At 41.1% G+C, this 12,416-nt stretch overlaps 2 protein-coding genes across 2 annotated transcripts in view; one reads left to right on the top strand and one right to left on the bottom strand.

The window, feature by feature from the left end:
* The first annotated feature begins 770 nt into the window (after window positions 1–770).
* LOC104233519 (protein CHROMOSOME TRANSMISSION FIDELITY 7) lies at window positions 771–5,313 on the top strand. The gene is made up of 6 exons (XM_009786924.2): window positions 771–964; window positions 1,939–2,200; window positions 2,292–2,387; window positions 2,509–2,577; window positions 2,881–3,221; window positions 5,004–5,313. The coding sequence occupies exons 1-6, from the start codon at window positions 822–824 to the stop codon at window positions 5,137–5,139; spliced, it is 1,047 nt and encodes a 348-aa protein (XP_009785226.1). The 5' UTR covers window positions 771–821; the 3' UTR covers window positions 5,140–5,313.
* Window positions 5,314–10,952: 5,639 nt separating this feature from the next.
* The window catches only part of LOC104233560 (glycine-rich cell wall structural protein 2-like), a 2,254-nt gene continuing 790 nt past the window's right edge, over window positions 10,953–12,416 (bottom strand). Inside the window, exon 2 of the mRNA XM_070172500.1 lies at window positions 10,953–11,164. Within this exon, the coding sequence (XP_070028601.1) occupies window positions 10,953–11,164 (212 nt within the window). The remainder of the gene's footprint in view (window positions 11,165–12,416) is intronic.

Below are 12,416 nucleotides of genomic sequence, written 5' to 3' on the forward strand. Positions count from 1 at the left end.
CAAGTGATAAATAGAAGTACCACTCTCTCGAGTAGGGGTATAAAAATCCGAAAAATCGAACCAAACCGAAAACCGAACCAAACCGATAAAAAACCGATACTTTTTAGGTTTGGTTTTGATTTTGAATTTTAAAACCCGATCAAATTTGGTTTGGTTGTGGTTTTAATAAAAAAATAACCGAAAAAATCAAACCAAACCGACTATAAAAGTAGCTATTTAAATTTATCATGACACATGTATATATGTATATTTTTATATAAAATTTCTAAAATTTTATGGTACATATTAGTCGTTTGTATTTTTAGTATAGTTTTTTGCTATTATAATAATCTAATTATTTGCATTTACATTCTAGTTTGATTGGTAGTTTTCTTTTGCTAAATACAAGAATTTATTTCATATTAAAAATAATCAATTTTTAATTGAGTACTTAAATTATTCATCACTATTTGATTCAATTATCATTAATATATTTTGGTAAATGATAGATTTCTCAAAGAGCAATTGGTTTGATAGTGTTACGTTGAAAATGTAACCGTCGTAATATGCGTTTGGTAGAGTATGTCTCATATTTAAGAAAAAACCGATAAACAACCGAAAAATCGAAAATCGAATCGATAAAAAACTGACTTAATTGGATTGTTTTGGTTTCAATTTTTGAAAAACCGACTTACTTGGTTTGGTTTTTATTTTAGAAAAAAACCGACCCTAGACCGAACCGAACACACCTTAATAAATAGTCTCGACTTGTTTCAGTTCAGTGAGGCGGGAAGCGCTAATTTAGCAGAATTTTCACAGGACCGAGAGAGAGAGAAAATCAAATGCAATCGAAAATTAGCAGCTTCTTCAAGCCCTCTTCTTCTACTGCAGACCCATCCCAATGTTGCAGTGATATGTTTGATTATGGGAGGTTACAGCCAGAAATTGTTGTTACTTACCAGCGCAGACCTCAAAATTCATTTGGGTACATTCTCTATTACTTCTTTTATCTTTACTTAATTCCTTTTTCTCTACTATTGAATCTTGAAATTTCTGTCCTCAAGATCTTTGATTGGAACTTTTCTTAATCCAATTTTTTATTTCCTTCTATATTTTATAGTTTTGCTTTTTGGACATTTTTTACATACATATTACCCAATTCTTTTCTGCTGTAGTTTTCCCCCCTTTCATATTTACCTAATTACTAGCTGTATAACCTAGCTTTGTTTTCTGCCTCTATGAGAGGTTGATTGGATATTACCTCAGTCGAATTACCAGTAAAACTAGAATCTTTGACTCTCAACATATGAAACTGATGTATTATATGGCTTTCGTTCAGCTTTTCGAGTTGGATTCTTAGCAGCCTACACTTCAGCACCCTGTTTATTTTTCTTATTTGAGGTAGTAATCAATTTTTGTGCTAAAAGGAAAAATAAAAGAATGAAAGCAAATTGTAGTAAAGGAAAGAAATTTTGAAAAAGTCAAACAGGAAAGGGAAGTCTATGTTAATGAGCAAGCACACTAAATCAAAATGTCGTGGTTGGATTTTATCCAAAATGGAAGGAACTAAAGAGAGGTAAAAGGAAAATGGAGATGATCAATTGCTAAGTAAGTGAGAAAACGCATATATTTGTTCATCATCTCTGTCGTCTACTTACAATTACCTTGTTTGTTGATTGAAACTAGCCTTCTCTCTCTTCTATAAGACGCAGATAAGGAGAACCAATTTAAGGACAGTTTCTTATCATCACACCATTAAACTATTCATTATGATTTTAAGTACAAAAGTATGATCATTACAATCTTTCCTAAAACATTTTCTTAATTTTTTTAAACAAGTAGGTTTTCTGCCAAAATTATGTGTTTGGAAAAAAATTACATCTCCGTGTTGTTACTACCATTGATGATCATTTTTATTTCCCCTTCAAGTTCTTTGCTAATGCTAAGCTGATTTTGCAGTGAAATCGATGGTGCATCAACTGATGAAGCATCCAAGGAAATAGACTTGGAGAAATTTGTGCCAGACCTGGGGGTGGCAAAGTCTGGGAAAGTTTTGAATAAGAAGAGAAAGTACGCCCAATTTTATTTGGAACTGGGCCAGTCTGATTTTTTATTGCATACTTGTACCGTCTGTGGCTTCAAGTATGCCAGAGGAGATGAAGGGGATGAAAAGTTTCATAAGACATTTCACAAGAATTATACGCATGGTATTCCATTTAAGGTAATTCAGCAACAGGGTATGTTATTTCAAATTTGCATAAAATTATTAAAAGATTAAGTTCTATCCTGCTGGGATTTGATAAAATGTCCAGGGTTGGCGGAATGAAAGAGTTCTTCAAATTCCTCCACTTGAAATTGGCCGAATTATTTTGGTGCTGGACGATGACCCTCCTCTTCAGAGAAACAAGGTTTTCAGATACTATTTGGTTATACATGAAACACTGTATTTTGACGTTCACGATTGATATTCTCTAGTTAATCATGTTAAACATAGTGTTCATAGACTTAAAGAGAGTGTGTTGTTGGCAGGTACAGGAAGTTGTGAAGATGATGGAGATGGAACTTGGAGATGGGTGGATATATCATCAGCTATGCAAGGTTCCGTTCTCTTGCAATTATAAGAAACTTACTGTCATAGAAAGTAAACTTCATTGTTCAAAGCTATTCACTAATCAATATCAAATTTCAACTGTCCAGCTTTCTACTTATATTTTTTATAATTTGAGTTGTAAGTTACTTGAGCTCAATGAAGCTTCTTAATCGTGCTATGACGTTGAATGGTTGTCCTCATTTTGCTGACTAATTTTTATGAAGAATTCTCCCTTCATGTGGCGGTTATGTGAGAGGCTGAGTTTGTCTAGCTATGTGGATGAAACTCTGAAACATTTCTCCTGCTAACAGGTTTATCTGTTTATATCTTCTCAAAGAATATCTGGATGTCTGGTAACAGAGCCCATAAAGAAGGCGTATAAGATTCTCTCAAAATCAGAAAGCAGCAGGTGTAAGGTTTCACCTGAGAAGGAAGTAAGACGGACTTCAACCACACTCCAATTTGGGGGAGTGAGTTTCCAAAGGGAAATTGTAAGAATAAATCAATCAACCAAAAGCCATGAAGAGTCTGATAGTGGAGTAATCTTGTGTGAGAAGGAAGCTGTATCTGCTTTATGTGGCATTAGAGCCATTTGGGTCAGTCCCTCCAACAGAAGAAAACATATTGCCAGCTATTTGCTGGATGCTGCTAGGTAATGCGATTCACTTTCTCAGAGTTGTTATGGTTCCTTGAAGTTTTTTTATTGTAAATATATTGCATGCTTAATGAACTGACAAAAGTTAAATATACGGGGTTCAAACTAGTAATTGCTCCTTTTGAATTGGAAACAAAAGAATTCATGTCTGAGAAACGAGACCACTGGAAAAAGGAAGAAAGGCGACAGTGACTGATAGAACAAAACTAAATTCCATAAGTGAGGGTCTGATGCTCTCACTTGACAAGTGTCTTTGTAAACTTGAAGCTGAGTTTTTCTTCGCTTGCACTTGATAATTTATGAAAGGGGTCCTGGTATGCAAGTATTCACAGAATCAGAGTGGTGTACGCCATCAATGTAGTATGAGAAGATCCTACCACAGTGTACTCTATCTATATTGCAGAAACAGAATGGTGTAGTACTTTCTTCTGCTCAAGTACATGATCGAGTCGCTTGATTGGTGCTTCTCAAGATGAAGAGCTGTCCTCCAGCTTCGTAAAGTTTACCAGAGACTTCTACTCTCCCGGTACAATTGCAGTTTCAGACATAATGCCTCTAGTTTTTCCATGCAATAATTATCTTGATAAGGAAATTGTTCTGAGGAATATAGCTGAGTGCTATCAAGGAGGTTTAGAGATGATTAAGAAGGTTTTGCCCACTGCTTCCTTTATTCAACGTGCAACATTTTCAAATTCATGCTATTACAAAGGTGTTCATGGTGATCAAGTGGCTGTTACGGGCAAGGATTATGCTTTACTCAAGCCTACTGAAGAACAGTGGATACAAATGCAAACGTCCTTAGATATCAGTTTCAAAGGAGTTCTGGGATTCTTGGTGCGGTATTTACTTGCATAACGCGAATTGGTTCTTGAATTCAATTGCCAAATGATAATGTCTTTAATATCTACAGTCATACGGAAGAAACTGAAAACTTTGTTGTTGAGCATCACTGGTCTCTACTCTCATTGTCTTTTAAGAGTTTGGCTAAGGTGCATTCCACAGGTGATAGGAAAATGAATGTGATAAGACAACAAATTATTCGAACTCCATGGCCTGGTCTGGTCAGTACCCAGCTGGGCCTCTTTTGTTCCATTAAATTTAGGATACGACACTATGTAAAATACTACTCTCAATATTGCCCCTCAGGATTTTGGTCTAGGGGTAAGAGTGTAGCATGTGATTTGAGGATTAGGCGCATGTCACGGGTTTGAACCCTGCCGCACTCAAGAGCCTGGTTTTTGAGTAGAGAAGAGTTAATGGCGGTCCCATTATTCACAGAGTTTCGGACCGTGCACTATTGCCCCTCTGAGATTTCTCCGTCATAAAAAAAAAAAAAAAATAGAAACATATTACCCTTATATTAGACTGCCCCTGAGATTTGATAAAAGAAAGGTGCATTAGCAGTTAATACATTGTAATTGGATAAGTTATAATGAATATGTCAAAACGAAATGACCAAGGAAAGAAAGAAAAGCACACCAAAATGAAAGATTGGATGTTGCTTCGTAGATGCTCACACGCAGAGTTCGTCGTTGAAGCATTGGATGTGCTTCTATTTCGCAAATAGAGTTTGTCTGACCGTGCTCTCTGCAAAATAACTGTTGCATTATAAATTTGGTCAAATAAGTTACTTGAAGTTGGTAAAATGGGTAATAACTATTTTCTTTAAATTAAACTCATTGTTTGCCATTTGCCGTCTGGAATGCCAAAGTTCCGCATAGATTTGGATTGCTTATGATTTACATTTAGTCTGAACTTGCTTCTCATTCTTCAATGCAGGGGAACCTTTTGCAAGAATTTAGTTCTTAAACGCTCAGAGTTGGCCTATTCTCAGCCAACCTCAGTTGGAAGGGCCTTCATATCCAGTTATACAAGCAGTGACTCTTTCTTTGTTTATACAACTTCTGATCTGTAGTAAGGGTTTAAGAAAATAGCATGTTGATTTTTTTATGCCAAGTATATTTCAGTTAGCCTAGTAATTTACTGGATAATCCATCTATGTTCATGTGTGGAAACTTATTGATATTTCTTTGTTTTGACTGGAGCAGACAAAGCTATTCTTTCCCAATATATTACATGGTTAAGGTAAGAGTCTGGCCAAGCTCTGTTACAGGTGTAGACTGAGTCTAGTCTGTAATAATTTTCTTGCTCTCAGCAGGTGGTTATATATCTTTAACTGGAGGTCAATTATTTGGCTCCACGCGAGAATCAGTTTTCTCTACGTTAAATGCTTCTTTGAATTTCACTGGTTCATTCATTTCTCTATTCAGTTTACTTTCAACTGTGTTGCACGTCAAATGACTCATCTAGTCTAATGCATTAATGTAAAAGAGGGGTTGAACTAATATAGATGACCATTGCAAGCTAAACTGGGAGAGCATAGTGGACTTTGACAGTCAATGTTTGTGGTTTGATGTGCCATCTGTAGTATGCCTCTGATTTTGAAGAGATACGGGGAATGAATCTCTGAGGAGATGATTGCGACATTGATAACGGGAGGACAACGAAAAAACACACTGCTGTAGCCCATAAGACATCTGCTTGGGGAAGCCAAGTCTCTAAGCACAAAACAAATGCCTTGAGTGAATGGAGAAACCAATTTCTGGTCCTTCTTCCTTTCATTTCCTTCTCATTTCCTGTTTTCTTTTCCATCTATTTCCCTTCTTTTTGACCTTTCATTTTCTTTTGTTGTTCTTTTTCTATTTCCTTCCTCTTTGTGATCCCCTTGTAGTCCATCCACTACAACTCAGTCATTACCTGTGTTTGCTCCTCTATGGACATTGGACACCTACAGAAGCCAACACAAACCTCTTTGAATGATCTTTCTATTTGAAGAAGGATTTACTAGGAATGATTCAGAATACTCAACTCTATCTCTCTAGGTAGGGGTAAGGTCTGCGTACACATTGTTACGCAACGCCTTCCTGATGTTCCTTGGAAGGGCAACGTAAGGCTAAGCAACCGATGTCAATGCGGTTGTTGTCCACCAATGAGGTCCCCTCCGCACGCTAGACTAGATTGTCAGTGTCGTGCGGGAAAACCAATGTCACGAGCAATTTCGGAAGCTGAGAGTGAATTGAGTTTTGAATGATGATGATGATTTTATTGATGAATGAAAGCTGATTACAAAAGATGCGGTGTCGAGGGGGAGAGACACCAGTACAGAAAATTGATTGCTTGAAAATGTTTGATTGCTTGATCCCCCTAATAATGCTTAAAAAAAAAAACCAAAGTTACATGACTTGTCCTAATAAAGCTATAGAAGCACACTGAATGAAAATGATGTAAACTAGCCTATAATTACAATGAAAAGGACTTAGTTTATTACAATGTAGAAACAAGTCTGATGGCAGCAACTTTGTCTTAGGGGTCAGGGTCTGCGCGCGCTGGGCTGTTGGCGCGCGCGACACTTGTTGTGTTTGCCTGAGGCTGGGCGCTGGTGCTTGGCATCGGGGTCTGTGCGCGAGGCGCTGCTGGAATGGGCCTGCAGCTTGGCGCTGGCGAGGCATCAGGATCTGCGCGCACGACATTGTCAGTGCGCGCGACGCTGTTGCCATTGGCCAGCCGCTGGGCGCTGGCGAGATGCATCGGTGGGGCGACAGAGGCGCATGCGCGCTTGTCACTTGGCGCAGCCAAGACCATGGGGCCGACCATGGCGCTAGGCATTGTGAGGCTTGCTAGGCCGCCATGGGGCGCGACCAAGGGGTCATGGGGCGTGTTTGGAAAACAGCCCATGACATTCTCCCCCACCTGAGTTGGCGCCGTCCTCGGAGCCTTATGATGATGATGATGATAATTGTTCTGGTGGTTGATGGTTGGGAGGTCTGCGCCCCTCTGTTCTTTGAGCTTGATGTGGTAGCGATGCAATGATTTCATGCGGCTGACATGGAAGACTGGATGGATCTTCCACTAGGATGGAGTTTTCACCTGGTATGTAGATTTCCCAATGCGTTTTCCAATGGGCAGGGGCTCGATGTATTTTTGTTGCAGGCGAGGATCATGGGTCCTCTCTGCAAACAAGTATCTTGCTTTGGGATGCATAGCATTACTTTGTCCCCTGCTTGATGTTGGGCAAAGCAAAGATTTTGTTCGGTGAATCTTTTTGCCCGCTCTTGCGCCCTGACGAGATAGCTTCGCACTATCCCCATGTTGCGCTCCCATTCGCTCGAGAAGTTGGCAGCTCGAGGAGATTTCGGCATGGTTGATGCATTCACCGTTTACGGGAGAAGTGGTTGCTGTCCGGTAACAATTTCAAAAGGGCTTTTGTTTGTATGATGGTTCTTTTGAGAATTGAAACACAGTTGAGCAACATCCAAGAGCTTCACCCAATGCTTCTGTGATCCAGTTAAAAAGTTGCAGAGATATTCCTCCAGCATATCATCGAACCGGTCTGTCTGGCCATCCGATGGTGGATAAATGTCTGAGTTGCTAGTGAAGCGTGAGTCGCACCTACTAACAATGTCTTTGGGCAAGCCCCAATGTTTGACAATGTGCGAGAAGAAGAGTCGAGTTGTATCTTCTGCTGAGATGTTTTGCGGGGCTGCTACGAAGGTTGCATAGTTTGAAAACTGATCTATGACAACCAAGATGGATGAAAAATTACCGACTTGGGGCAATCCCGTGATGAATCTGAGGGAAACACTTTCCCATGGTCTCTGCGGGACATGTAATGGCTGCAAGGGTCCCATTTTTTATGAGTGATCCGATTTGTTCTTGTGGCATGGCTGACAAGTCTTCACACGCTGAGGAGCGTCACCAGTCTTTTGAGGCCGATGACCTGATGGCTGATTGTTGTTGCAAAGGGTAGCCGGAACCAAGGGTTCATGTCTATTGATTACCTTTTCCAACTGCATGGCTGAAATGTTTCCAGCGGCCATCTTTGTGGGAAAGCATGGTATGGTGCAGGGCTTGGCCCCGTTTTCTCCCAACATCAGGAGTATGTTGGCATATGGTACTGGTATGGTGTTGGTCTGCCTCATGAACTCCAACCCCACTATCATGTCGAAATCATCTATGATTGCGATGCGCAGGTCGATGCTTCCTTTGTATGGGCCAAGTTTCACTGGGACATTTGTAGCTGTTCCACCCAATGTCTGGGGTGGCGAGTTGATAGCCTTGACACGACCTTTTTCTCTTTTGCACAACTAGACCGAGACGCTCTACCTGAGTTGAAGACAAGTAGTTGTGGGTAGCACGCGTGTCTATCAATGCGTGAAGGGGCTTGTCGTTCACTTTCAATTCGACAAACATTAGGGTCCTCGCTTGTTTAGGAGGCCTCTCGTCCATCTTTTCCTTCCCTTTCTTGGTGATTAGGACTGAGATTTTCTTAGGAGGACGTGCACTGGTCCCCGCTAAGACATATGGGATAGAGCCAACAATTGCATTGAAGGCGTCTACCTGGTCTTCTTCTGATATGTCTGATTCATCTGACTCATCCTCGGCAGTTTGATGAGCATTGATCTTTATGTTTGGGCATTCATTGTTCCAATGTGCCCCGCCGCAATGACGACATTCTGAGGGAGGCTTTATCCCCTGATTGTTGTTGATGGATGCAGCACTGTTGCTGCTGGAGGGAGGAGTCTTAGTTTTGGATGCACTCCGATCTCCCTCACTTTTGCTTGGGCCACCATTGCTAGGATGGTTCCCGTTGAATCCCCCTCGGACAGGCGGCTAGGGCCTGTCGTTCTGAGTTCCCAAGTGATAATCGCCAAGGCATTCTGCAGCTTGAATGGCCTTGGGCAGGGTGTCTACCCGTTGTCTTTGTAGTTCCATACGGGCATGAGGTTTCAAACCTTCTATGAATGCGAAGAGCTTGTCTTTGTCCCCCATGTCGCGTATGTTTAGCATGAGTGCAGAGAATTCACACACGTACTCCCGCACTGATCTGGTGTGGCGGAGCTCCCGTAGCTTTCTCCTTGCATTGTATTCCACATTTTCGGGGAAGAACTGCAGGCGTATGGCCGCCTTCAACTTGTCCCATGTCTGAGAGTATCTTCACCGGCCCTAATGGCTTCGTATTTGACCCGCCACCAAAGTTTGGCATCGTCCTGAAGATACATGGCAGGAATTGCTACCTTTTTGGATTCTTCCAAAAGGCCCACGGCACCGAAGTATTGTTCGATGTCGAAGATGAAGTTTTCCACTTTTTTAGCATCCCGGGATCCGTCGTATGGCTTTGGCTCCGGTATCTTAAGTTTTTTTTGGAATGGGGGTGAGGTTTGCTGCACCCCTCATGTGGTTGTCGCCTCCTCGAAGTAGGCTCTGTAGGGCAGCATTGACAACATTGAGCTTGCCTGTCAAGTTGTCTATGGTTTACTGCATGGTAGTTAGTCTGCCTGCCTCTTGTTCCCGATGGGATAAATCGTCGGCACGCTCCTGTTGGAGGTCCTCAAATTTTTCCATGAATATTGGAAGTTTCAATGGCTGTCGTTTGTCGGTCCTCCTCAGAGTCACGACTGATGTTTGCAATGTCATTTTCCGCCTGCCGTATTCGGCGATCCAGGTCGTCCAAACTTTGCACTAGGTTGTTGTGTTGATCAGGCACCGTATCCACGATTGGTCGTAATCGTTCAACCATCTCTTCTAGGGATGCTAGGCGCTCCCCATGATTCACCATGGTCAGAAATGGTGATGATGGCAAATGTGTTCCCTCGCCCGATGTCGAGCCTAGGCTCTGATACCAACTGTTACGCAACGCCTTCCTGATGTTCCTTGGAAGGGCAACGTAAGGCTAAGCAACCGATGTCAATGCGGTTGCTGTCCGCCAATGAGGTCCCGTCCCCTCCACACGCTAGACTAGATTGTCAGTGCCGTGCGGGAAAACCAATGTCACGAGCAATTTCGGAAGCTGAGAGAGAATTGAGTTTTGAATGATGATGATGATTTTATTGATGAATGAAAGCTGATTACAAAAGATGCGGTGTCAAGGGGGAGAGACACCAGTACAGAAAATTGATTGCTTGAAAATGTTTGATTGCTTGATCCCCCCTAATAATGCTTAAAAAAAATAAACCAAAGTTACATGACTTGCCTAATAAAGCTGTAGAAGAACACTGAATGAAAATGATGTTAACTAGACAATAATTACAATGAAAAGGACTTAGTTTATTACAATGTAGAAACAAGTCCGATGGCAGCAACTTTGTCTTGCGGGTCAGGGTCTGCGCGCGCGGTGCTGTTGGCGCACGCGACACTTGTTGTGTTTGCCTGAGGCTGGGCGCTAGTGCTTGGCATCAGGGTCTGTGCGCGAGGCGCTGTTGGAATAGGCCTGCAGCTTGGCGCTGGCAAGGTATCAGGATTTGCGCGCACGACATTGTTAGTGCGCACGACGCTGTTGTCATTGGCCAGTTGCTGGGCGCTGGCGAGAGGCATCGGTGGGGCGACAGAGGCGCATGCGCGCTTGTCACTTGGCGCAGCCAAGACCACGGGGCCGACCATGGCGCTAGGCATTGTGACGCTTGCTAAGCCGCCATGGGGCGCGGCCAAGGAGTCATGGGGCGTGTTTGGAAAGTAGCCCATGACATTCTACCGATGGGATTATACTGAGTATGCTGTTGTTGTTAATTCAGAATAACTCTTAGAAGCACCAAAACAATGGCTGCTTCCAGTTGCAAATGCTCAATCCTTTTCTTGATCGTAGCATTATTGTCCTTATCAAGCATCACTACAACACATGCTGCTCACAGCGTACTGTAACTTTCAAACTTGCCAACAATCCCAGTCATTGCCTCAGCCAACAATGCCCCAGTTGCCTAAGATTCCCAACTTTCCAACAGCAGCCACATTGCCGCCATTCCCAAGTTTTGCATCCTTGCCAACACTTCCTAAAACTACACCTAATTTACCATCTTTGCCTACATTGCCCTTTGTACTAAAGATGACTCTACCACCAATGCCTGTCAATATTCCTCTTCCCAAAATGCTTTCACTTCCTACCATTCCTACACTTGCAACTCCTCCATCAACCTGATCTTGCGGCTTCCAACATTTTCCTGTCTTACCCTATGTTCTCTGCTGTTTTTTTTTTTCCTTTTTCTCTGTTGTTGTTTTTATCTTTTGAGTGATTCTTAACAATATGTATCGTATCAGTTATGCTCTCTTGAGTGTTATACATTTATTATGCAGTAGCCTTTGTATCAATGCCACACAGTTGTCTATTATTGATTTAACTGTATTTCTCCAGTATATGTAAACTCAAAATATTACTATGATAATTGGCTGATTTTCATACAAAGAGTCCTATTTATATACGTGCCTCTCGTTACTAGTCATACGCCATTTACCCATTACATCACACAATTTATGATTTCTAAATTTAATCAGGCATGATGTTGCTGATATTGAAGTAGAGTTTTACAAACTTGAATTTCTTTCAACTTTTCTTAGACATCTCATTAGACTAATATTACCTATAATTTGCTCATATTTCAGTCACAAAGTTGAAACTTGTGATTGTTGTCATTAGGACGCTTTAAAGAAGTAAGCCCTTCTTGTTCAACATTTTTGGGATGTATTTATATATATGCTAGAAAGTTCAAGTAAGGCCATGACAAATAAGAAACAAATCAGCTCAATTCCGCCTCTACCAATGTCCAATTACATGAAAAGCAATATATTTCCACGTACATTTTTAATTCCATAATGAAGATCGAATGATCATTATTGATTTTGTAATTAATATAACGATAGCTTAGACTCATGTGAAAAAAGGCTATGGATAGCAGTAAAATTCCTCTATGAGCATGCTCAAATTGCTCGTCCTAAACTTCGATAAAAAAGGAGAATTGTGACAGGCTGACGGTCTCACGGTGCAGGTTTCATGGAACATGCTTAGCCTTGTAGTAGTTATTTTAAGCAAACATGAGTAGCTCCCCCCCCTCCCCCCCACAAAAAAAGAAAAGAAAGAAAGTTGGTTCCCTTTTGATTGCTTGATTGGAAGGAAGGAATTAAACTGAGGTGATTAAAGGAGCAGGATAACAAAATCATTTTTTTCAAGGCAGAAGGATACAAACAATTAATATAGCATGAGTAAATTCTCAAACTTTTGGAATCAATGCAGATTTAAATTAACTAAAGATAATGGTTAATGGAAGAGAAAGATATGTATAAGTGAGACCTAATAGTTGCGAATAGGTTTTAGATTTGGTAAAGAAGTCCTACTGCCACTATTACTATCACTACCACTATCACTAC

This window comes from Nicotiana sylvestris, chromosome 4 (assembly GCF_000393655.2).
Source record: "Nicotiana sylvestris chromosome 4, ASM39365v2, whole genome shotgun sequence".
Classification (NCBI taxonomy): Eukaryota; Viridiplantae; Streptophyta; class Magnoliopsida; order Solanales; family Solanaceae; genus Nicotiana; species Nicotiana sylvestris.